At 58.5% G+C, this 27,076-nt stretch overlaps 1 protein-coding gene across 4 annotated transcripts in view; it reads left to right on the top strand.

Annotated features, from left to right (window-relative positions):
- Nucleotides 1-27,076, top strand: part of AGAP3 (ArfGAP with GTPase domain, ankyrin repeat and PH domain 3) — a 56,376-nt gene that overhangs the window by 9,990 nt on the left and 19,310 nt on the right. For 2 of the 4 annotated variants that reach the window (XM_012662099.1, XM_012662100.1), the window contains exons 2-9: nt 17,274-17,332; nt 17,552-17,639; nt 17,825-17,910; nt 18,088-18,229; nt 18,642-18,776; nt 18,934-19,061; nt 20,905-21,063; nt 24,641-24,733. In XM_012662099.1, coding sequence (XP_012517553.1) covers nt 17,274-17,332; nt 17,552-17,639; nt 17,825-17,910; nt 18,088-18,229; nt 18,642-18,776; nt 18,934-19,061; nt 20,905-21,063; nt 24,641-24,733 — 890 coding nt within the window. Of the gene's footprint in view, nt 1-15,040; nt 16,004-17,273; nt 17,333-17,551; nt 17,640-17,824; nt 17,911-18,087; nt 18,230-18,641; nt 18,777-18,933; nt 19,062-20,904; nt 21,064-23,556; nt 24,486-24,640; nt 24,734-27,076 lie in introns of those variants that run through there. The other 2 variants (XM_012662101.1, XM_012662102.1) reach the window with 2 other exon arrangements.

Raw genomic sequence — 27,076 nt, 5'->3', positions numbered from 1 at the left:
TGAGCCACCGTGCCCAGCCTCATCCTGGCACTTTAGGTGGGGGCTGTTGTGTAAGGTTTTTTGTTTGTGTTTTCTCCTTAGCAGCTGCTAAGCCATATATACGACACCAGGAAGTTTGTGAATGTAGATGAACCCTTAGAAGATGCACGGCACTGGAGAAAGCCCCTTTAGGCTGAGGCTGGCTTCCCAGCCGAGAACTGGGAAGACCCCCCGACTGTGGAGATGAGGTGGCCATGGACCATGCCCGGGAAGGAGCCTCCTGTGGTGTTGCAGGGTCAGGGCCAGTTGCTGCGTACAAACCCCCTCGTGGGTGTCAGGAAGGCCCCCAGGCTTTGCCTGGGAGCAGCAGGGAGCCCAAGGGGCGGGCTGCACCTGGCGGACCTCTGCCTCCGGCATGTCCTTTGTGACACCTCAGCTGGGACGTCTGGGGGCCCGTCCAGTCCAGCTGGGAGAGGCCCGATGTGGTCATCTCGGGAGGATTCCACTTCCCCCCAGCTTCGTCGTTCTTGTGGAGGGAGATGCGTCCTGACCCTTAACTCATAGGTTCCCTCATCACAGCCCGGGCCGGTGTGGGGCCTCGGCTGCCTGGAAGGGGCTGGGTGAGAGGTGCCACTTGAGCCTGCCTGGTGCCCTGCACCTCTTTGCCTGGCCCCTGAGCAGTGCAGCAGCCCCAAGGGACACGTTGCTGTCCCCTTTACACGTGGGAGGAGTCATCTCTCAGCGGCTGAGCAGTTGTTCAGGCTTGCTCGGCAAGCTGGAGTTTAAACTGAGCTCCATTGGGCCCCCTTGCCCTGGCCATGGGACCAGACACCCTGCCCAGGTGGCTCTGTTCTCCCCTTGGAGCCCAGGCCTGGTCGGCTGGGTGCCTGCCCACATGGGTCCCCCCACAAGCCTTCCCTGGCCTGATCCCCCCGTGACCGCCCCACCTGCCTCTGCCACCTGGTGTCTGCTTGCCTGCTGGATGTGGAGCCCTGTGCCCGCGTGGAGCTGTCAGGCCACTCACAGGTCCTCAGCTCAGCACCAGGCCTGGCCCAGTGGGCCGGAGGGGACAGGCCACTTACGGTGGACCAGATGGTCTGCTTCTGAGGCGGGTGTGTCCTCTGTCAGGAGTGTTGGGGGTGGGCCCGGCATGGGGATCTCTGCGTGGGTTCCTGCAGAGCCTCTGAGCTGCCACGGGACTCTGGCCAGGCTGCTGATGCCTGTCTAGGGTGCAGAGAGTGGTGATGCATCCTCGCGCAGGGAGATCGTGGGAAACATGGTGCCCTGCCATTGAGGGCTTGCTCCGCCAGCTTCTGCATGCTGCCCAGTTGCCTGTTCAGTGAGCAAGGCCCTGGGAGTGTGGGTGCTGACCTCTCTGTGCCTGGCCTGAGCCAGGTGGAGCTGGGCCGGAGCCGTGGGGTAAGGCGACCATGTGACAGCAGGAGTGGGGGCCTAAGAGAGGGAAGAAGCCGTCTCACAGCGAGGCACCCAGAGCTGCAAGCTCCTTCCTCTCTCTGTGTGATGGGAGCACAAGCCACACAAAGCCCTCCGTGCCTTGGAGGGTCGGCTGGGGGTCCATCGAGTCCAGGTTGGGGGACACCAATGACGTCATACCAGGGAATAGGAGGGGTAGTGCCTGAGACCCAGACCCAAATCCAAACGCTTTCACATGGACCCCCAAGGAGTGGAGGGAAGCCCTGGGGCACCCTGGAGTGTGCAGGCATCTTGTGACATCTCCCTGTCACGTTTTGGTTGACTCAAGCCTGCCCAAGGGGCCTCAGCCCCACACAGGCCTGGCTGAGACCTGCCGTGGGAGAGGTGGGGAGGGGTGAGCAGAAAGCCTGGCCTCGGCCCCAGGACAGGCTGAGCCTCCTCTTCAAGGGGGCAGGAGGGCAGGAGGGCAGGGTCTCAGGAGGCCCTGAGAGAATCATTTCCCTTGCATATGTGAGAACCCACCTGTCGCTCTGCTCCTGGTGGGCCGCTGTGGCCCAGGTGGAGGGAGCTGAGGGGTAGGCATGAGGGGTGGTGCTGGTGGCTCTGAACCTGGGACAGTGGTACCCCAAGCCTTTCCTTCCCATGTGCACCCAAAGTTTGATCAAGGGTGAAATAAGCAGAGCTACAGGTGACAGCCCTGCCCAGGCTGGGAGCTGGCGTGGGAGGGAGTCTCGGGTGAGGCCCCCTTTGCTCCGAGCGGGTTGGGGGGGCGGGCATGTAACGGTGAGCTGGCACCAGAGGAAAATCGTGGTTACCAAAGCAAAGAACTTGTCTCAGGAGAACGCTAAGAGTGCGTGCTGAGGCGGTGAGCAGGCGTCTGCCAGTGGCCCGGGTGCCGGGACAGCCGGGTGAGGCCGTGGCAGGTCTGCTGCCCTGTGTGCACTGGGGGGCACAGTTTTACTGCAGTAAAAATTTTATTATGGAAATTGCTGATATAGTGTGTTTTTAAGCTACTCAAGCATGCCACTGCACACTCCAGCACTTTATGTCTTGCAAATGTCGCAAGATCGACTGGTCTAGGTGCGGGAGTTGCAGGGTTCTAATCTAGGGGAGGCGGGACTGGGCCGGAAAGGCTGTGGAAAGGTGGCTTTCTCTTAGTGCTCCTGTTGTCCGGCACAGGCCTGTGTGCGTCCCTGGTGTTCTTGTGATCATGTGATTTTTGGAGCATCCCTGCAGGGTGTCATTAACCCTTTTGTAGATGAGGAAACTGAGGCACAGAGATAAAGGAATTTCCTGATGCTGCTTCCTCTTGGTGAAGGTGGACCAGTCGTAGACCCAGGAATTCTAGCTTCTGAGCCTGTGCTCCTACCATTCAGTACCGCTGTGCCAGGAAAAAAGAAGTGACTTTTAAAAATAGAGGGAGAAAATTCGAAGAAAAGTACATATATTTTTTTTTGAAAAGTGTATATGTATATTTTTTGAGACAGGGTCTACTCTGCTGCCCAAGCTAGAGTGTGGTGGTGTCATCCTAGCTCACAGCAACCTCAAACTCCTGGGCCCAAGCGATCCTCCTGCCTCAGCCTCCCGAGTAGCTGGGACTGCAGGTGCACACCACCACGCCCGGCTAATTTTTTTAATCTTTTGTAGAGATGGAGTCTCACTGTGTTGCTTAGGCTGGTCTCAAACTCCTGGCCTCAAACAATCCTCCTGCTTGGCCTACTGAAGAGCTGGGATTACAGGTGTGAGCCACCTCGCCTGGCCTAAAACAAGAAGAATATTATCTAATCTTGGGATGAGGGATACTCTTAAGCCATACAGGAAGCATAGAATTTATAGGGGAAAAGACTGACTGATTTTCCCCCAGTTTTTTATTTTGAAAAATGACAACATTGAAAGATTTGATCATCATTAACATTTTACCCCATTTGGTTACCCATGTTCTCTCCCTCCCTCTCCCTCCCTCCATCCTTCTCTCTCTCTCTCTCTCTCTCTCTCTCTCTCCCTCCCCCCCACTTCTCTCACATATTTTTTTCAGCAGTTGTAGACATGCCGATGCTCCTCCCAAAGCTCTTCTGCAGGCATTTCCTAAGAATAGGCACAGTCTTCTACATAACATAATACCAGAATAACACTTAAGGAAATTAACAAGAATTCTCTAATATCATTTAATTGTTGATCCATAATCAAATTTCCCCAATAATTCCCAAAATTTCTTGTATAGCCTTTTTTGTTTTTCCAAATCAGGATGATACAGGATCCAACATGATACGTTTGCCCCTATACACAGACTTTTTGAAGAGTCGGGACCAGTTTTCTCGTAGGAGGTCTCTAGTCAGGTTCTGGGTTCGAGAATGGCTGCTGCTTGGTGTCATCCAACTTGTTCCTCCCTCCCTCGTGTGGCCTGTGAGCGGCAGTGCGGTCTAGCAGTGGGGCAGGAGCACCTCCTGTCCCTGCGCCGGGCCCTGCGGTCAGTGCCGGTAGGGTGGTGAGGACCGCGGCTCTCCATTGTGAAGGTTCATTTCCTCCCCTGTGACTGGTAAGGAGTCTGTGGGGGTGATACTTCTGTACCCTGGAAAGAAACCGGCCCCACAACCTTTCACCAGGTGGTTTTAGCATCCGTCAGCGATCCTGAGTCCGTTACATTGGAGTTGTCACAAGGTGACTTTCTAATCCTGACATTCCTTCTGCGAGTATTGGCAGGTGCTCTGCTGTCAGGAACAGCTGCTGCACACCCGCCTTCTTTTTAGTATCGCCCTTGTCTCCTGGGTGTTTTTCGTTGCTGTTGTTCAAATGTTATAATCAATTACAAAACTAACAGATGTGATTCACTTCTGTATCACAGAGTAGGAGAATTTGCTTACAGTGTACGTGTGCCAGATAAATGCTCGACATGCCCATCGTACAAAGAGCTCCTGTAGACTGTTAAGAAAAGGCTTTTAAAAACCCAAGAGAAAAACAATCAAAGAATAGGATCATACAAGGAAGAGGAGATGCACATTGTTGATGAACATGAAAAGATGCAGCCTTGCTAGTGATCGGGGAAATGCAAATCCAAGAGCCAGGTGCCACGTTCCCCGTTGGCTGCAGGAAGCCAGTGGGTAACTTCTGTGGCCAGTGGGGCGGGCAAACCAGGGCTCACACGCAGCACGATGGAGACGGGGAGCACGCAGGGCTGCTACACTTGGAAGAGTAATCGGGCATCATCCATTAACATGAAAAATTCTCATGCCTTTGAGCGTAATGGGTCCCACTTGTGGGCATGCTCCCTATGGGAAGAAAACACTGTGGGTACACCGGTATCGTTATAGCTTTGCTTGTCGCGGTTAAAAAGAAGGAGGCCACCTGAGTGCCCCTCGGCAGGGGAATGGTGAATAACTGATGCATGTCGGAGCTATGAGATGTTAGGAAGCAGACAGATCTAGCGAGAGCGACGCCTGGCCTGGGGAGGCGGCGAGAGCAGCTGGCCCTGGGGGCGCTCGGCTGGGGGCAGAGTCCTGTTGAGGTGTCAGCAGGAGGGAGGAACAGGATGCTCATTCTGGAAGCATCCGTGATAAGGAGAGGGAGGAGGGCACTCAGCCAAGAGAGTGGTTTTCCAAGCGTGTCGTGAATGTGTTTTCATAACCTAAAATAAAATTTTCAAAAGATTGGCAAAGGGCACATTTTACACTAGTCACAGCCTACTTTCTTCGTACCCCACCCCAAGTCTGAATCGAAAATTATCCTCTCCTCATTCCGAGGCGGAATAATCTTCTGTTTCTTTTTATGAAAGTGATGTACCTTTTATAAACATTTCAGAAGACAGGGTAAAATATACACATCACAGAAAAATATAAAGAAGCAGAAGAAACCACTGGCGATCCTAACCAGAGCCACCGTCACCACTTTGTTACCATTTTGATACATTCCTTTTTTTCCTCTGCATTTTTTACACAGGTCCCTGTTACATACAATTTTGTATCTGGCTTTAAAAAAAAAAAAAAAATCAAGTATTGCCACCCATGCTAGGTAAAAATGTCTTTGCAAACATTATTTTAAATGGTTGCATAATATTCTACCACATGGAGATAGAAGCGTTTACTTCCTTCTTTCCATGCTGTTTGATGTCCGGGGTGCTTGACTTTCGGGGGCCTAAACCTTTCCCCCCCGTATCAGGTGGACACAGTAGGGCTCCCGCGGTAGCGGGGTCAGGCGCGAGGCCCTTTGTGCCCCTTTGTGCACGTGGCTAAATTGCCAGGCAGCAGATCAGTCAGCGTGGCCCCGAGAACAGCGATCGGGGGACCCCACGTGCACGCTTGCCCCACAGGGCAGTCTCGTTAAAGCAAAAGGAAACTTTTATGGCCTTGGTAGATGAGAAATAGAATTTTACTTTTGTCTCAATTTGTAATTCTTTAAGTATCCAATGAGGGTGAGTGCTTTTGCATGTGTATCAGCCATTTGAACTTTCTTTATTCATTTAGAGACTTTATGTTTATTTTTTGCAACAGTGTTGATGAGCTTTGTGTCTATTAATGATATTAACCTATTGATATAGTCACATTTTTTTCAGGTAGTTGATTTCTCTTTAATATATTCCTCTTAGGGTTTTTGTAGCTTTTTGTCATTCAGGGTTTTTCGTTGCTATGTATTTGAATCTATTGCTCTTTTCTCTGCGGGCCTTTACATTTGCTGGGGGTTCCTTTGGAGCCCCTCCTTTCCTGCAGCCCAGCCCCTCTTCTCGAGCCCCCTCCCTGGCTCTGACCTCACTAGCTGGAGAGAGGCAGCTTCCTCTGGCTCCCCGAGCCTGGCACCCCGAGCCTGGCACCGTGCCTGGCACAGCACGGGCAGGGCGGAGGCTGGACAGCAAGGGCTGAGGCGCAGGCGGCAGGTGAGTGTGGGTGGTCAGGGTCTTTGGGATGGTGCCCGGAGCAGCACAGGGGAAGGTGTGAAGGTGGGTCCAGGGAGGAGAGGGTGGGGAGAACTATCTTTTTGGGGTTTGAGAAGGGCTGGACGGGTGTTTGCAGATAGTGCCCTATACCTCTGCTGCTGGGTGTCATTGGCTGTCTTGAGCCTGGTTTGGCCCTGAGACTGGCTGCACAACGTTGCTGCTGGACAGACCAGGGGCCTAGATCTCCTTGCTGACTGGGGAGAGGTCCTGCCATCGACCTCCTGGTTGGCTCTGACTCTCTGCCTTGACCTTAGAATGTCAGTTCCCAGAGGACAGCAGCTCTGCAGGTGGCTCTAGAGACCTTCCTAGCCCTTCTAATCCTGAGGTTGAGGGCCCTGTGGGCTCCTCGGCTGTGACCAGGGTTACCCGGCATCATTTCATGATAATGGTTTAGCCCTTGGCCCCAGGCCTGAGAGCTGTTGGGCTGGCCAGGGCAGCAAGGTATGAGAGTGGATTAAGATAAAAGTCTAAAACCCAGCCGCTCAATGTGCTATTTCAGTTGCTCTAGGATGCGGGAGAACCAGGTCGGCTGGGGACACGTGGTGGGTGTTTGACAGGAAGATTGTGCGGATGAACTGGCTGAAACTTGCAGCATTTGGAGGTGGCCCTGTGCCCCCCGCCCCCCAGCATGAGGCTGGGCGCCTGGGCCGGACCGTACTCCGGCATCCACCGTCTGGGTGTAGGTGGAGGCTGGCCAGCGCAGGGCCCTGCAGGAGAGGGGGTGTGCACCCCGACCCTCTGGTCAGAAGGAACTCGCCAGGAGGGGCTCTCAGAGAGGGGAGTTCATTCATTAGATGTCCCGTGCTGTGCCCAGGACCTTGTGACCCTGGGAAGCTTTGGTTCAGGACAGCCGTCTGTGTTTCCTCTGGCCTCTTCCCTGACCGCAGGGCTGCCTGGCCCGTGTGGCTGTACACATACGTATGGCGTGAACGTCTGCCTGCCAGAAGGAAGCATTCCAGGTTGGCATCTGAGCCACTTTCTCCCTGGAGCTCAGGAAGCCCGAGCCAGTCGTTCATGCCTCGTGGTAGTCCAGGGCTGGGTGAAGGGGAGTAGGGGATAGAAGTTTTTTGAAAGGCCAATGAGGAAGGAACTTAGGGAGGGGTCTTCTGGAAGGAGAGGCCCTGCTAGGAAGGCCAAGGCTGGGCTGTCCAGAGGCGGGTACCAGGATGGGTGTGAAAGGCAGATGGGGGTGCCTCCTGAGAGATGAGCTCTAATCAAGGAGAGGTCTGGGCTCCGGTTGGCCCCGTGTCAGCAGAGCTCTCGGCAGGCCAGGGAGGCAGAGGCCTGGAGGGGGAGCCCCACAGGCTCTAGTGGCCTGAGTTCAAATCACCTGCTGGCTGGTGACCTTAGGCAAGTTCCTCAGCCTCTGTGCCTCTGATTCCTCATCTGTAAAATGGGGAGATTAACTGTACCTTTCTCAAAGAGTTACTGTGCAGGCTAAACAGGTTAATATGTATAAAATGCTCGGAATGGGGCCATCGTGTTCAGTAAGTTGCTGCTGTTATCACGTGCCCAGTGGTGTCCCATGTGGCTACTGTCTCGGGTGTGTGGGGCACCCAAGGTGGCTCAGGTGTTCCTAGGGGCCCCAGCTGGCTCTGTGTGCCCTCCTGAGGGGGCCCAGGAGCCCAGGCCCCTGCATGAGATGAGGCAGATTAAACATGAGCATGCATGGCGGAGACGACATGTGCTGTGGGTGCTGGGGGGAGGCTGGGCTATCTGGGAGGCCCTCGAGGGTGTGGTGGGGGCAGCAGCCATGAGCTGTGTGACACCCGCCACTGAGCTGGCTGGGGTGGACGGGGCTGGCCCCACATTGAAGGTTGCCTCCCGAACGTGCCCTGCTGTTGTAACATCTGGCATGGGAATCCAGGCGCATTTAAACTTTTGTCCACTGGACTCTCGGCCTACCCGATTGTTTTTTTAAAAATTGTGTACACTGTTGCCTATATATAGTGTGTCTGTGCATTGCAGCACTCCTGTCCTTGAGACCCCGAACTTACACATCTTTACTTGCGCTCTCGGCAGCTCAGTTTCTGCAGTTCCTCCATGTCGGTCCTGTAAAATTAGTGCAGTCATTTGAATACTGTATTGCATTTTCCATTTATAAAATATTTTACTTTTGTCCAGGTACAGTGGCTCATGCCTGTAATCCTAGCACTTTGCAAAGCTGAGGCAGAGGGATTGCTTGAGGCCAGGAGTTCGAGACCAGCCTGAGCAACATAGCAAGACCCCATCTCTACAAAAAAATAAAAAATTAAAAAATAATTTTACTTTTGTAAAAAATGAACGTAAATAGAAGTGCTGGTACTTCTGATAAGGAATGAAGATCTCATAAATTGAATGTATTTTAGAAACACATTAGGCTGGAAGAAGTAGATTTTTTACTCATGGGACTTAAGTTGGACTGTGTGTTCAGTTTTGATGGGAGATAACATTTAAAAATATATGAAATGCAGGAAATGGGTCAAAATTGTGAGGAAAAGGCATGGAGCAATTAGAGGGCATGTAATACTTCACATTCTTTTTCTTTCTTTTGAGACAGGGTCTCATACTGTCACCCAGGCTGGAGTGCAGTAGTGTCATCATAGCTCACTGCAGCTTGAATTTCCTGGCTCAAGCCATCCTCCCCCCTCAGCCTCCTGAGTAGCTAGGACTAGAGGCACTTGCCACCACACCTGGTTAATTTTTTAATTTTTTGTAAAGACGGGTCTCACTGTGTTGCCCAGGCTGGTCTCAAACTTCTGGCCTTAAGCGATCCTCCTGCCTTGGCCTCCCAAAGTGCTGGGACTACAGGCTTGAGCCCCCGAGCCCCTCCATACTTCACATTCTAAGTCCAGAACCCCCTAACTACCAAGGTAGGGCCACAGGTTCCTGCCCCGCCTCTCAGGCCATGGGAGGGTTAGGAATGGTATGAAGTGTCCAGGGCACTTGGTGCAGGGCCAGCCCAAGGGATGGGGCATAGCACATGCTGGTCCCCTTTCCCCTGCAGGGAGGAGCTTATGGAAAACACTCTTCGGCAGAGTGACACACGCACGCGCTGTGGCTGAGGGCTCAGCAGCAGGCCTGAGCCAGGCCCCAGCAGCTGCGGTTACTGGTCAGAGCAGGTGTCTAGACACTCCCAGGGGCTTAGGATGTGGGCAGATGGGGGACATTCTTTGAGGGGAGGGCCCTTATCCTGTCCACCGTTGTGCCTAACACAGAGTTCATGGACTGAAAGGAAAACAAAGAAACTGCTGTCAAGTAGTAGGTTTGGTGCAAAGTGGCCATTTCCGGGCTGGGATGACTCTGCCCCCGTGGAGGGTGGTCTAGGTTTCCCCCTCTGTGCCCTGGGCAGGGCACTGCGGCTCTCTGCCCGCCCCACCCCGACTGGCCCCTTCTCTCCTTCTGCTTTTCCCCAGGGTGGGTGGGAACGAGGTCACTAGGGAGCTCTCGGATACTCTGAGCTTGGGCCCTTGGAGGGTTCCGGGGATGTGAGGCGGTTTCTGTGCAGTCCTGACTGCCGCCCCCTGAAGCCAGCACCATCACCTGTAGGTGGGGTGGGGCAGAGACTTCTGTCTGCTCACCGTGTCTCCACTTAATAAGCACTCACTGAGAAAATAATGTTAAATGAAGACTTGGAGGCCTGAGCACTGGTCTGGGAATCCGAGTCCTGTGGCTTGTCTAGGCTCTGCCACTGATGGGCTGTGTAACCTCAGGTGAGTCACTTGCCCTCTCTGGGCATCAGTGCCCTTGTCTCTAAAATGTGAAGATAGAACCAGAGCATGAGTCCTGAACCTGGACTCCATGGAGGGGCACAAGGGGGCTAGGAACCTACTAAAACACACCTGCATGTTCCTTCCAAATGTGCGTTGTTTTTTCTATAGAGTCCATAGCTGTTGTCATTTCCTAGGTCTGCAGTAATGAAGCACCGTAAACTCGGTGGCTAAAACAACAGAAATTTGTTCTCTCACAGTTCTGGAGGCCAAAAGTCTGAGATCAAGGTGTCGGCAGAGCCACACTCCCTCTGAAGGCGCTAGGGAGGGGTCTGTCCCAGGCCTCTCTCCTGTGTCTCTTCACATTGACTTCCCTTTGTGAGCATCTGTCTCTGTGCCCAAATTTCGCCCTTTTATGGGGACACCAGCCGTAACGCATCAGGGGCCCACCCTCCTGCGGTATGACATAATCTTAACTCATGACATCTGCAATGACCCTGTTTCCAAATCAGATCATATTCTGAGGTCCTAAGGATTGGGACTCAGGGATCTCCAGCGTCCACCCTAGTTCTGACGTCTCTTAGAGACCCCCGGAACCATCCCTAGCTGATGTGAAACTGCCGAGGTCATAGACTGACAGCGTCCGCCTCGATTTCCCTCGGCGAGAACGCTGGTGCTCACTGGAATGACTCCTGTGTGGCATGTGGCGCTTGCTCTCCTCTGAGCAGTGACGGCTCCTGTCACTCGCCTGCTGCGTGCCAGGCACCGCGCAAGCCCCACAAGCACAGCAGACCCAGCTGGGGAGGTGGGGTCATCTCTAGTTTACAGATTAAAACCTGAGATGCAGCGAGGCTAAGCTGACTGTGGGCGGTCACACAACTCACAGGTGCCAGAGGCTGAACTTGATCCCAGCTCTCGCAGCTCCCAGAGCGTGTCTTGGGGGTGCACCGCCATGTGACTTAGGGTCTGTGTCGATTATTTTGCCTGTGACTTATCTCTTCAACAGACCGGCCCAGCCAGAGACCATCTCTTTTAGGCCTGCTCTGTCCCCACGAGAACAAAAGCCTGGTGCACAGTTCATGCTCAGCAAAGACGTTCACTCCTTCATTCACTCAGAGAATCGTCACACACGCTCTGTGTGCCTGGCGGAGTTCTACTGGGGGAGCATTAAATGCACAAGAAGAACATGCGAGAGTGGCGAGTGTGGTGATGTTGACAGCGAGGTCTCTGAGAGGGTCAGCTCCTGAGGAAGGGATGTTGCAGCTGAGACCCGAATGACCTTGACAAGCAGGTGTAGAGGCCCTGGGCAGGGAACAAGGCCTGTGTGTTGGCGGCCTGGTGGCTGGATGGAGGTGGGTCATGGGGAGAGTGACAGATGGGAGCCTGAGGGGCAGTGGGACAGACTCAGGAGCTGGGGTGTCACCGTGTGCCAGGGCTCCCTGGGAAGCTGTTTTAAGAGGCCACGCCTCCTGCTGTGAAGGAACTAGGCGGGCAGTGGTGACAGTGGGGAAGCAGACAGGCGATCCGGTGGGCCAGGCCGGGAGGAGTGGCTTGCCTTCTTGCAGGAGAGAGGAGCCGGTGAGAAGGTTTGGGCCAGGTGGAGGAGGGAAAGCCCCCAGGACTGAGCGTGGATGGGACTGGGGGAGTGTGAGAAAGGGGGTGGGGAGACCGTACGAGGTTTGTGGCCTGAGAACTCGGGGAGTCGGTGCTGTGCCGTTTGTAAGGTGGGGGACGCTGGGGTGCAGCGTTGGGGGGCAGAGTGTAGAGGTCAGGGGCTGCCACCGCAGAAGCTCGACTGGTGTCAGTGGACAACTGCCGAACTTACAAGGAGGATGTGGCCTGCAGGCGCTAGCAAGGGCTGTGGGTGGGTGGGGTAGGCCGCACGAAGACCCCTGTCCCCTTCTCCTCGGATTCCCTAGTCCACTGCTACCGCCTGCCCTGGGAGCCTGTTGTGCTCCTCACTGCCTCCCCGGGCTCAGCGACGGCCAGGCGGGGCCAGCCCTAGTGGGCGCCAAGGCGCATGGGCATCCCCGCCAGCCGGTACCCAGCGCAGGAAGATGTTTGCTGCCACCTGGCGGGCAGGAAGAGCCTGACTGGTCTTAGAGGGCCGGTGTGGCTCTCAGGCTACACCAGGCGGAGCTAACCACAAACTTTGGCTTTTTAGAAGACAGCTAGTCAGTCAGTCCTTCCTCATCTCTGAGAAGGACAGCCACCACTTCCCTGGGGGTTACGTGGGCCGCAGCTGGGCACAGCCCAAGACTTATCAATGGATCAACCAGCAAACATTTGGACAGAGAGTAGGGACAAGGGCCTGCAGGTTCCGGGGCCAGAGCTGCCCTTTCCTTGTCCTCAGGCCCAGCCCTCTTTCTGGGCAGTGCCACATCTCACGCTGCCCAGTAGGTTTTCCCTACCCCATCACGGCCCTGCGCTCACCTGGGCCGGCTTAAGGGGCCCTTCAGCTTGGCCAGCCATCGGGCATAGCCAGGGCAGCCCTTTCTCTGGACTTGCAGGCACTCAGAGTGGAGGGGGCTGTTTGGTGCTCCACTTCTGCACCTGTGCCTCCAGGGAAGGCTTTGTTCATCCTGACCCAGAATGCATCTGCACTGCAGGCATCCGTCAGGAGTTTCGTCTTTAGTCCCCTAGACATTTCCATGGAGCCTCCCAGCCCCTAAGAGGCAAATTCATTCTGGAGCCTCTGATGGAACAGAGCCGAGGTGAGGGCCAGTTTTATGGAAATCCTGTGTGTTGCAGCCTGGAGCTCTTTAGGGCTGTCCTAATTTCCTTCAGGCCCAGTAGGCAATGGCCGCGTTGAGGACAGCTGTCTTTGCTGCATATCTTTGCAGCAAAATCTTGTCGAACAGAGACCTCGTCACTGACCCCATGAGGAAAAGAGGTGTGTGCCTGCGGCTGTTCTTCTTTCTGGGGTCTTTGACCGGCTTGATGTCCTGAGATGTTTATGTGGGGGTAGGTGCCCTTCTCTGTCTGGTTTCTCTGGGTCAGGAAAGGTTTCTGGGGAAAAGGGTAGGAAGGAGGAGGCAGCCAGGTGAGGAAGAGGAACCCGTTCTAGGTTTGGAAATGGACCCAGGCTGACCTTTGTGCCTGGGCTGATTCTGCAGGTGCAGTGAGACCTGGGAGCCTTTGTGTCCTCTGAGAACGTAAGATATTCTTTTGGGGACTGGGCACTGCTCCTTGCCTTCCCTGAGACCTGTGTGTGTGTGCGCGTGTGTGTGTGTGGAGCAAGCTGGGGCCTTTCCCCCCTTCTCTCCTGTCCTGCTGTTCTCCCACTGAGAGCCAGCTGGGTTCTGGAGCATCCCATCCCCTGTTGGGCACCTTGCCCCGTCCCCCTGCAGTATCCAAAGAGCAGCACCCGTAGCGGCTGTTCTGTGCTTGCATTTTCATTGGCTTGGGAGGAGGGTCTGTGAATGGCCCTATTCTACTGAGGAAGGACCATCCCTATGTATGTGAGAGAAGATGGACAGAGATGCAGATCGGGAGGTCAAGGCAGAAAGGTCTATAGTCCAGTGAGGCTGGCAGACTTAAACTGGGAAATGTGAGTCAGGATTCCTGGGTTCTGTTCTTGTCTCCACACTTGCCTGAGGGTCCTGGGAAAGGCTCTTTGGCCCAACTGTCTATTATCTATTTTGGGGGGATATGCATCCTCGAGAGGAAGCCATCATCACTGCTGTTAATAACTAGTCCCATGAAAATACGAAATCACCCCAGGGCCTGTCCAGGCCTGAGAGATCCAGCCCGGGGCTTGGGAGTTCCACGCCCCCACACACACTCCTTTCTGCAGGGAGCACCCAGGAAGGAGAGGCCCCGCCTTCCTGAGGCATTCCCCCAGCCCCACAGGAATGCGCCACTTTTATCTCCCACTTGGCTCTGACCAGGACCATGGAATTCTAATGCTGACACAGACACACTGGGCTGGACTGGGAGTGGAGGAAACCGGGGAGTGTCATCTCTTTAAAGGAAACGTGAGCCCCTGGTCCTTTGCCACTACCTAAACTGCTTGCTCCCCGTCTGCTCGAGGTACTGGGGCAGCTCTGGTGATGTCATACTTTGTGGAGTGTGGTAAACTGGCTCATTTTCAGAGTCCCGAGAGAGGCCTGATGTTTACAATGCAGTGTAAATCACAGCCGGTGAGCACCTTGCCCTGTTCTGGGGTGAGCCCTGGATTTACTGGGGATCTGGTGCAGCCCACACAGAAATCTAAAGGGCAGCAGAGCTGGGAAAGAAAAGTTTTTGTTTAAAAAAAGTGTCAGTCTCTAGTTAGTACTGCAGTCTATTACTCTTGGGCCATCGTCCAGAAAAGAGGTGAGACCCAGCAAGTAGCTGGGGAACGAGACTTCAAGGCCTCAGAAATGAGTCACTTGCCCAGAACTGTGGTCCAGGCCAGAGGTTATCTTTTGACTTTTCTGTTGCCTCTAGTCAGGACACTTAACCAAGTCGAGAGTGATGAGTATCTTCTGGGTTTTATAATGGCCAGAGAAGACAGCTCCAGTCATCATCAGAAGCCGACTTAGCATCCAGCGAATCTAAACTCGGAACGTCTCATTCAGCCTCCCCATTTTACAGATTAGGCTGGGGCCCAGAGAAGGTATAAGCCTTGCTTCCTGACTCCTAATTTAGGCTTTTAATAATTCTGGCCCTCGTGTTGGCCCTTCTTCCTTTGGAGAAAGAGAAAATGGCCCAATTTTCTCCAAAACAGGGCCCAGCGTGTGGCATACTCCAGGACTGTTATTTATCTGGCCTGCTCTTAATGACAGCTCCTCACCTACCTGGCCAATCCTAGGAGGAGCCCTGGGCTGGAATTTCCTGTTTTCTGAGGGCTCCCGGGGGCTGCCCCAGCAGGCCGGCTCCCCTGCGCCGCCGTTCCCGGGTGTTCCAGGCCAGACTTGCCGCCTCTCCTGGCTGGGCTGGCTCCCGGCCTCTCCAGGTCTGGGCTTGCCGGCTGCGAGGTGGAGGAGTTGAGGCACTCGGGCGGCCCACACCAGGTGCCCGGAGACCGGAGGTCCGTGCGCCCCGGCGGCGGCCCCGGCCCGGGCCCAGCCCCGCGCCCTTCGCCATGGGCCTGGCCCTCGCCCGTGGGCCCTGAGCATGGAGCGGGGCTGGCCGCCGGGGGACAGCAGCAGCGGGGAGCGGCCCGCCGCCTGCCGCCGCGCCCTCAGCGTCTGCGACTCGCTGGACCTGCACGGCGCCCCGGCTGGCCGCGCTGCCGCCGCCCTGCAGGCCGCTCTGTGTGCCGCGCGCGAGCAGCCGGCGCGGCCGCGGAGCGTATGCTCGGGTGGTCCGGGGCAGCCTCCCGCCGGTGCCCGCGGCCTGCTGCTCGGCCTCCTGCGCCCGCGCCTCGGCCGCCGGGGCCCCGTGCCGTCGGGGCCGCCCTGCTCGCCCGCGCCCAGCCCGGAGCCCAGCCCCGCGCCGGCGCGGCGCAACCGCACCCGGGGCGAGCCGGCGCCGCGGCCACGGCCCACCAGCATGACTTTCCTGGAGGTGAACCGCCTGGAGCTGGCGGCGGCCGAGGCGCCGGGCGCGGGGCTGGGCCGTGCGGGCAGCGCGGGCTTCCTGCGGGGCGCGTCGCTGTGGAGCAGCCAGCGCTGGCAGGTGTTCCGCGGCGGCGGCGGCGGGCGCAGTGCCGACGGTCCCCGGCGCGGCCTGTCTGCGCTCAGGAAGAGCTTCAGCTTCCGTCTGCGCCGCGGCCAGGAGATCCGGCGCTCCGAGTCGGGGCTGCTGGCGCGGCCGCCCCGCGCGCGCACCCGTAGCGACGGCGACGCCAGCTCTCTGGGCGCCTTCCCCAGCCGCCGCGACCTGCTGGGCTCCGAGGCCCCGCGCGCCGCGCCGGAGCCGGGCCGCCCCCGCGCCGCCGGCCTCTGGAGGCTGCTCACCAGCCGCTTCCGCCGGAGGGAGCCCGCGCCCGCCGCGCCGCTGTGGAGCCGCCGGGCAGCCGCGGCCCCCGGGCTCCTGGGCGCGAGGAGCGGTAAGGGGGATGGTAGCGCGCGCTTGGGTGGCCTCCCTGGTTGGGGTCTAGCAGGAAAGGAGAACTTGTGTGAGAATCGGTAGGGAACCTAGCTGCCAGAGATACATGTGCTATGCCGGCCAGGGGCTGGCAGGGACTGGCTCACGTGCCATCAGCCCCCAGTGTCTGGGTCGTTTGCAGTGTCCAGAGGGGCTGACAGTGGCAGAGGATTGTAGGGCAGTGCAGACAACAGCGTTGCCATAACATCCTGGAATAGGGAGGGCCTGGGTTTGGATCTGGCCCTCCTCCTATTTGGCAGATGGAGAGTTTTGGCCCAGGAAAGGAAGGACACTTACCAGCATCAGATGGTTCTAGCCAGCCTAGAACGTTCCCTAGTTCCCAGGCCGGGGTTGAGCTCTCGCCTCTAGCTGCCTCTGCGGATGAGTTTAGGGACTGCTTGTGGACCTGGCCTTTGAGACAACCCTGGGATAGCGCCTCTGGGAGCCAGGGGGGAAGCCAGTGCTGCCCAGCCAGAGAGGCAGGCCCAGGCCAGGGCCACCCAGAGCTGGCCCAAGGGTGTGTGTGGAGGCCTGGAGGATGAAGGCTGGCTGTGGGTGGGCCTGGCTAGCCTGAGGCTTCCCTTTCACGGGACACTGCCTGCATCAGGTGCTGAGAATGGAGTGGAGGGAAGGACACCCGGGGAGGTGGGTCTCTGGGAGAGAGAGGTGGCAGCCTCCCCACTGAGGAGGAGCCTGCGAGGGGGCGGGGCAGGGCGGGGTAGATGGCTCCTGGTTCGACCTGCCCCTGACAGAACAGGGCCGGGTGAGGCTCCGCCCTCCTCACCCTGGCTCAGGAATGTGGTGGGTGGCCCCACCCTGCCAAGGGTGAGCTGTTCCTACTCGCAGGAATCTGGCCCACCTCCTGCCAGGTGCCCAGCCCTTGGGACAGGTCTGAGACCTGCTGAAGTGGCCTCTAACCTGGGCCTCGTACCTGGGCCCCAAGGGCTTTAGGCTGGGGCAGGAGGAGGAGGGATGCAGGTCCAAGTCCAGGTGAATTGAGCCCACAGCCCTCAGAGTCCTGTCCTGAAGACTGTCCTTGCTCTGTTCCGCTCAGAAAGAACCTTCCCACTGCTTCCTAGGGAACTAGGGGTGGAGGGTTGGGGTCTCCTTGAGGAAGGTGCTGTCCTCTGGTCTTGGCCTAGGGAGGGGCATCCTGGGTGACACTGGCGCTGGTGGTGAGGACAGGTATATATGTCACCTTGGCACTGATGGGGTGGCTCTGTCTTCCACAGACTCATTTGTGAACAGCCAAGAGTGGACGCTGAGCCGCTCTGTGCCGGAGCTTAAAGTGGTGAGTGAGGCCCATGGGGCGAGGGTGAGCAAGGCAGGCAGCCAGGCCTGGGCCTCGCTTCTCCCGTGCCCTCCCCTGCTCCTTCTCAGCGTGTCCCTCCTGCTTCCTCTCTCCTGCCCCTTCAGCCTTGGCCTTTCTCCTTCTTGCCTCTTCTGCCTTCCCTGCCCAGTCTTCTCCTGCGTGCCCGCTGACCGCCACTCACCCCCTCCTCTCCTGCAGGGCATAGTGGGGAACCTGTCTAGTGGGAAGTCGGCCTTGGTGCATCGCTATCTGACAGGGACCTATGTCCAGGAGGAGTCCCCTGAAGGTGAGCGTCACAGGTCCAGCCGAGGCATGGAGGCTGGCCTTCTGCTTCTGCCCCTCCACAGGGTCAGGGTGAGGGTCTCCAGCTCCTGTCCTTCTTAGCCCTCGTCTCCGGGTGGATTTCTTCTCTGCTCGGCCTCCTTGGGCTCGTTCTCCTCATCTTGGTGCTGACTGTGCGCTCTGTCCTAGGGGGGCGGTTTAAGAAGGAGATTGTGGTGGATGGCCAGAGCTACCTGCTGCTGATCCGAGATGAAGGAGGCCCCCCTGAGCTCCAGGTGATGCTCCTGCCCCAGGGCCTGGGGCCCACCCCCGTGCCTAGAGGCACTTTCTCGAGCTTGCGGACTGGGGGAGTTTGCGAGTCTGGGGAGAGGGGTCCACCTGGGTCTACCTGCCTGGTATGGGAGTTTGCTGGGGCCCAGGTGAGGGTGCTAATTCTGCTTGGTCTCCCCTAGTTTGCTGCTTGGGTGGATGCAGTGGTGTTTGTGTTCAGCCTGGAGGATGAAATCAGCTTCCAGACGGTGTACAACTACTTCCTGCGGCTCTGCAGCTTCCGCAATGCCAGCGAGGTGCCCATGGTGCTAGTGGGCACGCAGGGTGAGGCGGGGCCCTGCAGGAGCAGTGGAGGGCGGGAGCCCCGCAGGGATGCACGGTGGGGGTGGCCAGGTGTGAGAAAGCCCCCAGCCTCCACTCTTTGCCCGGTGCTGGCGAGATCTTAGCCCTTCCTGAGTTGCCGATCACTGGAGGCCTCTTTCTCGCTCTTCCCCAGCGGAGTCTTGCAGTTCGTGTTACTGGTGTCCATGTTTTTTGAATTGAATAAACAGAGACTCAGAGATTAAGTGGTTGCTTGTTCGCACTCAGGGTTGGAATGAAGCCCAACCTGTGTTCTGGGGGCTCTGTGTCCCACTCAGGGCCCTTTGCCCGCCCACCCTCTGGCCAAAGGGCCCTTCCCTCCACTGCTCCAGCTTTGCAGAAAGCTGAGTGAGTCTCACCCTCCTGCTTCCAACAGACGCCATCAGTGCTGCCAACCCCCGGGTCATTGATGACAGCAGGGCCCGCAAGCTCTCCACAGACCTGAAGCGCTGTACCTACTATGAGACGTGCGCCACCTACGGGCTCAACGTGGAGCGCGTCTTCCAGGACGGTAACTTGGGCGCCGGGCGGGAGTCGCTGGCGGGCCAGGCCAGAGTGGGCTGTAGGAAGACTCCTCGTGGGCAGGGCGGTATGGTTTGGGGGGAGGCACTAAGCTGGGCTTTTCCCTTTTCCCCAGTGGGTATAATTGACTCTGCTGTCCCCTGCAGTGGCCCAGAAGGTAGTGGCCTTGCGGAAGAAGCAGCAGCTGGCCATCGGGCCCTGCAAGTCACTGCCAAACTCGCCCAGCCACTCGGCAGTGTCCGCCGCCTCCATCCCGGCCGTGCACATCAACCAGGTGTGGTCAGCCGCCCCACCCCACCCCACCATCCCCACCATGCCTGTGTCACCTCTGTGTGTCCCACCATCTCTGCTGGCTGCCTTCTCACACCTGCCCACTTCCCTCTGACCTCCCAGCCTTGCATGTGGTTTGAAAACATTGGCTGGAATTCCATGTAGCCTGCATGATCAGCCTTGGCCTCGACTGCCCCGTGCTGCCTGCCCCTTCCAGCTGCGCTTTCCTGCTCCCCGCTGTTCTCACCCCCAATCGCTTCAGCTGAGACAACACAAACATTTGCTGCTGTTAACGCTGTCAGAGTTATCTCGGACAGCTTCCCATTGAAACCACACTCAGAGGGCACGGGGAGGAGAGAAAGTTCCTTTAGACCTGCTCCGCACTGGCCCCGGGCGAGACTGGGAAGCAGGTGTAGGCCTGAGCCCCTCCGCTGTCACGGGTGGGTGCCTTCTCCACTTGCCTGCGGCCTGCAGTGCTGTCCTCCATGGGAGTGGAAGCAGCAGCTGACAGCCATGTGCCCACCAAGCACCGGGAGTTTGCCCTCAGTGCTCTGGGAGTGTGTATTCTAGAAGGGCAGCTCTTGTCCCAAGGGAACGAATGGCTCTGGGTGTCATGCGGTATTTCGGGGCTGGGGGGTAGTGACGGCTTCTGAGCCAAGTCCTGCCAGTGCTCCTCCCATAATGCCACTGGGACACCTGTCCACACCTGGGCCTATTGCCAGGTTCATTTTTGGCCCCTGGCATATGTACCAGCACCTGGTTGAGTAGCCACATTCCCTGCTCTGCCCTGGGCCATCCACAGATGGAGTGGTCGAGCCAGTGGCCACTGTGCCTTGCTTCTGCCAATGGCCATCATCTTTACAAGTCCTGCCTGGCCACAGCCAGCTTTCCGACGACAGCCTTGTTGCTTTTCAGAGACCCCTCCCTTTAGGGCTTATGAGAAGGTGGCAGCATCCCACGTGGGTAAAGGAGGAGCAATGACAGGTCTTCCTTCACTGTCTTTGAGCAGCCACGCCCTGCGCCGACAGAGCTCAGGGCTGGTGTGGCTCAGCTCTGCAACGGCCCTGTCTCGTGGGGGTAGGTCGTGAGGGGCAGTGGTCTGGGCGCTGTGCTCCTTCCGTACAGGCCAGGGTTCAGGGGAGGCAACCAGTCAGGCCCCGCGCTCTAGCACGGGCAGTCGAGGGTGAGGCCTCCTGGTTTTCCCGTGCGTGTTTCCCGAGCAGACACTGCTGTGCTCTTTCTGTCTCCACTCTGTGATCTCTCTTGTCTTTCTCTTCCTTTCCCTTCTCTATTCCTCATCTGCAACTTACTCTGACTGGCGGTCTTAGCTCTGTTCTGCTCTGTTTCGGCTGTCCCAGGACCCCGTTCCCTGTCACACACATGCGGGAAGCACATCTCAGCCTCCCCGAGCCCAAGCCCGGCCCCAGCACCCACCTCCCAGTGCTGTACCCTTGACATACGCCACTGACTCTGGGGGCTCATCTGGGGCAACCTGCTGTCTCCTTCCACGCCCCTTGCGAGGCAGGACTTTGCAGTTTGTTCCTTGCAGGCATTGTCACTGATGTCTGCCTGCTAGCCTGGGCCTCTGATTTAGCTCCCTGGGTGGCATAGAAGCAACCCTGCTGGGGCCCCAGGACAAAGGTTCACTGCCCTGGTGGGGCAGCCCCAGCATGGTGACAGCTGCACCCTGCTGGCCTCCAGGCCATCCTCCTCTCCCCCAATACCACCTGTAGGAGCTAGCAGCTCCTCTCCTGGCCCTTGAACCCTCTCGAAGTCCCCATGACCTACTGCCCTGGCGCCTGCCCGCACCTCCCAGAGCCGCCCTCAGCAGCCCTCTTTGTCCTTAGGCCACGAATGGCGGCAGCAGCGCCTTCAGCGACTACTCGTCCTCAGTCCCCTCCACCCCCAGCATCAGCCAGCGGGAGCTGCGCATCGAGACCATCGCCGCCTCCTCCACCCCCACACCCATCCGCAAGCAGTCCAAGCGGCGCTCCAACATCTTCACGGTACGTGACCCGCCCTCCTCCCGCCCAGCTGCCTTCACGGAACCAGCAGGGCAGAGCGCTGCGCTCCCAGCCAGGAGGGGCGTGGGCAGCGCCCCCGGTCAGGAAGATGCCACCTGCAGCCTGTCTGACACACAGACACTTGCGGCTTCCAGAGGCTCCTTACTGGTACCCTCAGAATCTTCCAGACTGGTCCTCTGTGCCCACGAGTGGCTTTCCATGGCCGCCCTCCTCACGTCCCCCAGGGGCCTCCCCGCCCTCTGCTGCACACACCAACCCCACTGCCGCCTCCCTCTCTCCTAGGCCCCTAGGGTGTCTGTGTCAGCTTGGCGGGACCTCTGGACTCACCTGGCCTAATGCCCCTGAACCCCTTTGATTCAACAGCTAATGAACCGGCGGCCGGAAGGCTGTTTGTCCAAGGCGACACAGAGGGTTAGCTGGCCGAGCTAGAATCAGAGCCCAGGCCTCCCAGTCCGCCTTCCAGCTCTTTTTCCGTTACCCCACTGCCGAGGGGAAAACTCATGCTTTCCACCCACCGCTGTGATTGGTTTAACAAAGGCTTAGCCATCTTTTCCTGGGCTTCACCACGCTGCCTCGTTCCTCCCTCTCAGGTTTGTCCTGTCTCCTTGTGAGCTACTCACTCGCCCCTCTCCGCAAACCTCAGAGCCCACGCTGGGGTCTGGCGTGCCCTCCCTGCGAGGGCCAGCCCCTCAGCTGTAGGTCCCCCGCTCCTGCTGTCTCTCCACTCCCTGTTCCGCCACGCGGCGCCCACCCAAACTCTAACGCTCCAGCCGGGCTTGGGCTGGACTGTTCCAGGCGTCTTGGGCCAGACGAAGGTGGGTGAGCCGCCTGTGTGTATTGTCACGAGAGCGCCCGCCCTTTGCGTCACGCCATGGGCCTCTTTCTGAGAGCAGAGCTTGGCTCTCAACCTGGGTCTGAGTTCAGCCGGCCAGGCCAGACTCTCAGGACCCTGCCTAGACAGAGCCAGTGCTCCCAGGCTTGACGCGTTCATTCTCACCTATGCCCCACCCGGCACGCTGCTCCCACCTGGCTGCCTGCCTGTGTCCTCCCCGGGCCTGCCACGCGCCCTCCGCCATCATGCTGACAAGCCTCCTGCTGACAGCCACCGCTGCACACTGCACCTGGCCAGTGCCTACCATGCCCAGGCTCACAGCTTCTTGTTTCTGTTCACACTCCTTGAGATACAGAGCCTCGGTGGCCACCTGTTTGTGCCCATGCTGCTGCTGCCACTGCCGCTGTGGAGCGTTTGGGTGCCTGTGCTCACGGTGACCACCGCAGTGCCCTGGCACCCCGCTCCCTGACATCGTGCCTCAGTCATTCGCTGCCTCAGTTCCATTCTTAACCTCCCCTCCCCCTGCTGGCTAGTCTGCAGCAACCCCAGGGCACCCTGCCTCCCTCTGCCCTGCCCGCACCCAGCTCCATGGCCTCCTCGCGGCGCCTGTGCCCTGCCATCCTGTGCTCTCACTGCCTGCCCGGCTGCGCTGCTCCCTGTCATCCTTGCTCTGCGAGCTCACGGCACGGCCTTCCCTGCGGGCCCTTCCATTCTCTCCATCTTCACAGTGGCACCTTATTTTTTTCTTTCCATTGTTTCCATGGTGACCTCACTTGCACCATCGTCCCCAAGGCGGCCTCAGGCATGTCCGTCTCTGTGGGTGTATCTTGGGACCTCCCTTCATCATTGCTGTCGGGGCCACCCCTCTTCTCCCTCATCGTCTTCCCCAGCAGTCACACTTGCTCGAGGGTGAGCCCTCGTGTCCTGCCTGCTCTGTGGCTGGTGACCCCCCACTGGACGTGGTTGTGATGTCCCTGGTCTCCTCCGTCACTTCATGTACTCATTTTGTTGCCACTCTTGCCCCCATTGCTGTCTGCAGGGGGGAGGTGCCCCTCTGGGCCCCCTGGGGTCCTCTGGTGGTTGGGGTCCTCTTGGCTTGTAGCCTGGCTGGGGTGGGCTGCACCCCACTCTCCCCAACCGGCTCTTCTGTGTGGGGACCCGGTGGCAGCGGTCACATCCACCTTCCTCCTCCCTGGGCCGAAAGGGCAGAGGGCTGTGGCGGTCTGGGCTGTGGAGCCCAGGAGGGGACCAGGGGGCAGCGATTGACTCTCCGGCGGCTCTTTGCCCAGTTCTCCCTGCTCCCTCTGGCTGTGCTTCCTCCCACACTGCAGTTTCGGCCCGTTGTCCCCTTGCTGTGCCCTGGGCTCCTGACAGCCTGGGAGAACAGGAGGGATGGGGCCTGGGCTGCCGAGTGGCGAACGTCCCCTACCGAGATGGACTGCTCGGCCTGTGTCTGCCCAGCAGGTGCAGTCGCCCGCCGCCTCCTCCTCCTCCTCCTCCTCCTCCTCGTCCTCCTCCTCCTCCTCTTCATCCCGCTGCCGCCGCTCCCCAGGTGCCTGGGTCTCTGCCCTCACCAGTGCTGACCGACTTGTGCGGGGCTTGAGTATAACTTGCCAAAATCTTTATTCTTTCGATATTTGCAGATATGTGCCACTGTTTCCAACTTTTCATCAACAAAAAGGCCTTTCCAACTCCTTCCAAATTAGAAGACCAGGTGGTGACACACAGCACCTCTGGACATTCCCCCTGTGCGGGGCCGGAGGCGGGCCGGGCCCTGGGACTGCTCTCAGATGAGAAGCGGCCGCCGAGCTCCCCGCTCCAGAGACCCACGGGAACCTTTGTAACTAACCCCACCCCCAGGGAAGGCTAGGAGCGCTGGAGCCCGCGCTGGGGGCTGCCGGGGACCAGGCCCGGCTGGACGCTGCGCCAGGCTCGCTGCATGGAGAAGAAGGGAGCTCGGCCCCACGCCCAGCGCTGGCGGCGCGACGAGGCCCACAGGGGCTGGGGAGCCCAAGCCCGCCCAGCCCGGCTGCTCCTGGGGGGAGCTTTCCTGCCCCTCCCTCCTCTGCTCCTTCCTGCATGGACTTCTGCCGTTCCTGCTCCTGCTCCGGAAGCTGCCGCCGCCACCGCGCTTGCCTTGCCCCCTCTTTTTGGCCTCCCCCTATTTCCTAGGATCCGCATTCGGGTGGACTCTGCCCCAGGAGCTTGGCAGGGCGCAGGGCCTCTTCTGGCCTCTCTCCTCTCTCTCTCCATCCACTGTGCCCCTTGGGCCACGCCGACGTGCTCGGTGCCACGTGCCGTGTGGTGTCTGTGCCGCAGACGGGCCACCTGCCCGCTCACTTCTGGACTTTGCTGTCCCTGGTTGTCGTGCCCTGTGCTCCCGGCCAGCCCTCAGCCCCACCGTCCACCTCTCCTCTCCCCTCCCTTCTCTTATGCCCCAGCCCCCTGGGCTGCGTGCTCCTCGCACCCTTGGTATTTCGTGTCCTTGCTCTTTTGTAAGGGGCGGGCCCAGCTCAGTGACCTGTGCTGCTCTGTATGGTGCCGTGTGTAAGAATAAACCCGTTGGAATACTCGTGGTCTCAGTTCCTTCCCGTCCCGCCGCCCCAACCCGGCCACTGCTAGAGCTGCCCAGGAGGGAGGACAGAGGGAGGGCTGGGGAGTCCAGGTGGGCAGTTCTCTCTGGGAGACCCTGGGCCTCTTTAACACGCCTCTTCTTTTCTCTTCCAGTCTCGAAAGGCTGCAGACCTGGACCGGGAGAAGAAGGCTGCTGAGTGCAAGGTGGACAGTATCGGGAGTGGCCGGGCCATCCCCATCAAACAGGTCAGCACTTTCCTTCCCCTGTGGTCCAAGGGCAGCTCAGAAGGAGGCCTGGGAAAGGCTAGAGTGTGGTTCTTCTCAGGGCCTGTGTGTCAGGAGGCCAGCCCCTTCCTGCCAAGCCAGGTCCTTAACAAGGGCCAGGTGCTTCTGGTAAGAAACCCGAGGCTGAGCCCCTTCCCTGGGCCACCGGCTTCCGGGCGCACCGTCTGCCTGTACCTGCTTGTCACCACCCGGGGGCAGCAGAGAGCCACCTGCAGTCCTCAGTCGCTCTCCTGGACCTGCTGGTTCTGGAGTTGGACCTGGAGAGGGCTGACTGAATTCGCAGATGAGTGACCTGAGCAGTGTGCATTTAAGGGGATACTGAGGGCTACTCCTGCCCCAGGTTTACTGGCACAGTTTTATCAATATGAGTCTGTTTGTTTTTAAAGAAAAAACTTAGTAGAGATGCCACCTCCTAGTCACTCCCCCACTTCCCTTCTGAGTTACTGCCTGGGGGTGCTGTGCCCCTGCCCCCCTCAAGCTTGGCTTCTCCCAGACCTCCTATTGTGGGTCCCTGTGCTGGAAAAGACAGCGATGGGGCGTGTCCTTGCTCAGAGGTGGTAGTGTGCGGGCCAGAGCTGCTGGAGTGCACAGGAGTAGAGTGGGGGGTGTCTGTTTGGTGTATGGGCAAGAGCCTGAGCGGCTAAGGTGCCAAGAGGACAGTCAGGGGGGGCAGTGGGCACACCGTGGGCTCTGGTGGTTGGAGGGGCCATGTCTAGAGGGGGCCATGCTGCCAGGTTTTGACCACAGAGAAGACTGTGGCCAGAGCACTGGGGCTTGGTTTGGCATGGCCAGCGGTCAGGTTTGCCCTCCTGGGCTGGGCGTTTCGGGACCCATGGGCAGTGTGACCTCTTGGAGGGACGGGACCAGTCAGTGTGACCAGGATTCATGTGTTAAGGTTGGGGATTTCTTTTCTTTTTCTTTTCATTTTTTAAAGAGACAGGGTCTCAACAGTTTGAGACAGTGGTCTCAGACTCCTGGCCTCAAGTGATCCTCCCACCTTGGCCTCTTGAGTAGCGGGTTACAGGCTTGAGCCTTGGCACCTGGCAAGGTTCGGGGTTTCTGACCCCGGTGAAGCCCATTTAGAACGAAGAGTCCCAGGAAGCATGTGAGGGCTCCGAGGGCAGGCCAGGGCGCCGTATGGAGCTGTCCGCCCTGCCTTTTCTACTTAGCCTTCCCTTGAAATACTCATCGCGTGTATGTCTGGCAGAGCTCACTGCAGTTGGGTTAGCCTACTGGGCGGGCGCCTGCAACGGCTAAGAGCACAGAGTGACAGCAGTCCGAGGCCTGCCCCTCCTCCTGTGTGCGTCTGTGTGTGTATGATGTTTGTGTGCAGAATCGGTCCCCATACAAACCTGTTGATCAGTGGACTTCCCCGCATTCCCTTTGTAGGGGCCTCTTGGTAGGTGACTTGTCTGTGTTTTGGGCGCAGGATCAGCCGCTCCGTGCTTGGAGGCGGGGGGGATGCGAGGGAGGGTGTGGAGGGCGTGGGCTTTCTGAGTGCATGTGTGCACACCACTAAGCACGTTTAATAAGTGAACGGGAACACCTTCCTTGGGGCCCCACGTGCTCCCTTTCCTGTCTGCGGTAGTGCGACCGGGGGCCGACTTATTCTCTGAATCCCCCACGTGAAGGGGGAGATGTAGTGTGGGGCGGAAGCCCTATGAACTTGCACGTGGGGTTCTGGTCCAGCCTGGGAGTCAGTAGGTCCCTGGGAGTCAGTAGGTCCCTTGGGTGCTACAGCCCCTAAATCTAAAGGGCTCTTAGTAGGAAGGTCCCCCGCCATGCGGCCTTGAGCCCGCTGCCGGCTGGGGGCCAGTATCAGAGGCCTGTGCTCCCAGATCTCAGTGGCAACCTTTGGGGTGTGCATACCCCTTCCCAGTCCATAATGACAGGGACATGGGCGGGGCCGGCCCTCGTCCCTGTCCTCTTCTCCAACCCAGTTGCCATTCCTGGAGCTGCCCCTCCGGAACCTGCCTGCTGTTCAGGGCCCCGCCCTGCCAGATCTGCGGCCCCTCCCCTCTCCTGCCCTCCTGTCCCGTTCGCTCTCCTGGTTCTGCTCCTTCCCCTCCCCCCCAGCTCCTGCTGGGAGTGGAGATTGCATTTCAGTTGCCATTTGCATTCCCAATCAATCCGGACTCCGCAATTAAGTCGGCTGGCGGAGCTGGGAGGGAGGCGGCGGCGGGAACGGGTCCTCTGGGGGCTGTCGCCTCCGCACCGCTCCCATTCCGCCCCAGATTGCTTCCTGCTCTGCCGTGCGCAGCCGGCCGGCCAGGGAGGGGAGCAGGAACCCCTGCAGCTCCTCTC

Source organism: Propithecus coquereli, unplaced genomic scaffold (assembly GCF_000956105.1).
Source record: "Propithecus coquereli isolate 6110/MARCELLA unplaced genomic scaffold, Pcoq_1.0 Scaffold75, whole genome shotgun sequence".
NCBI lineage: Eukaryota > Metazoa > Chordata > Mammalia > Primates > Indriidae > Propithecus > Propithecus coquereli.
Note: the sequence above shows the minus strand (reverse complement) of the source record. Positions and strands in the feature narration are given on the sequence as shown.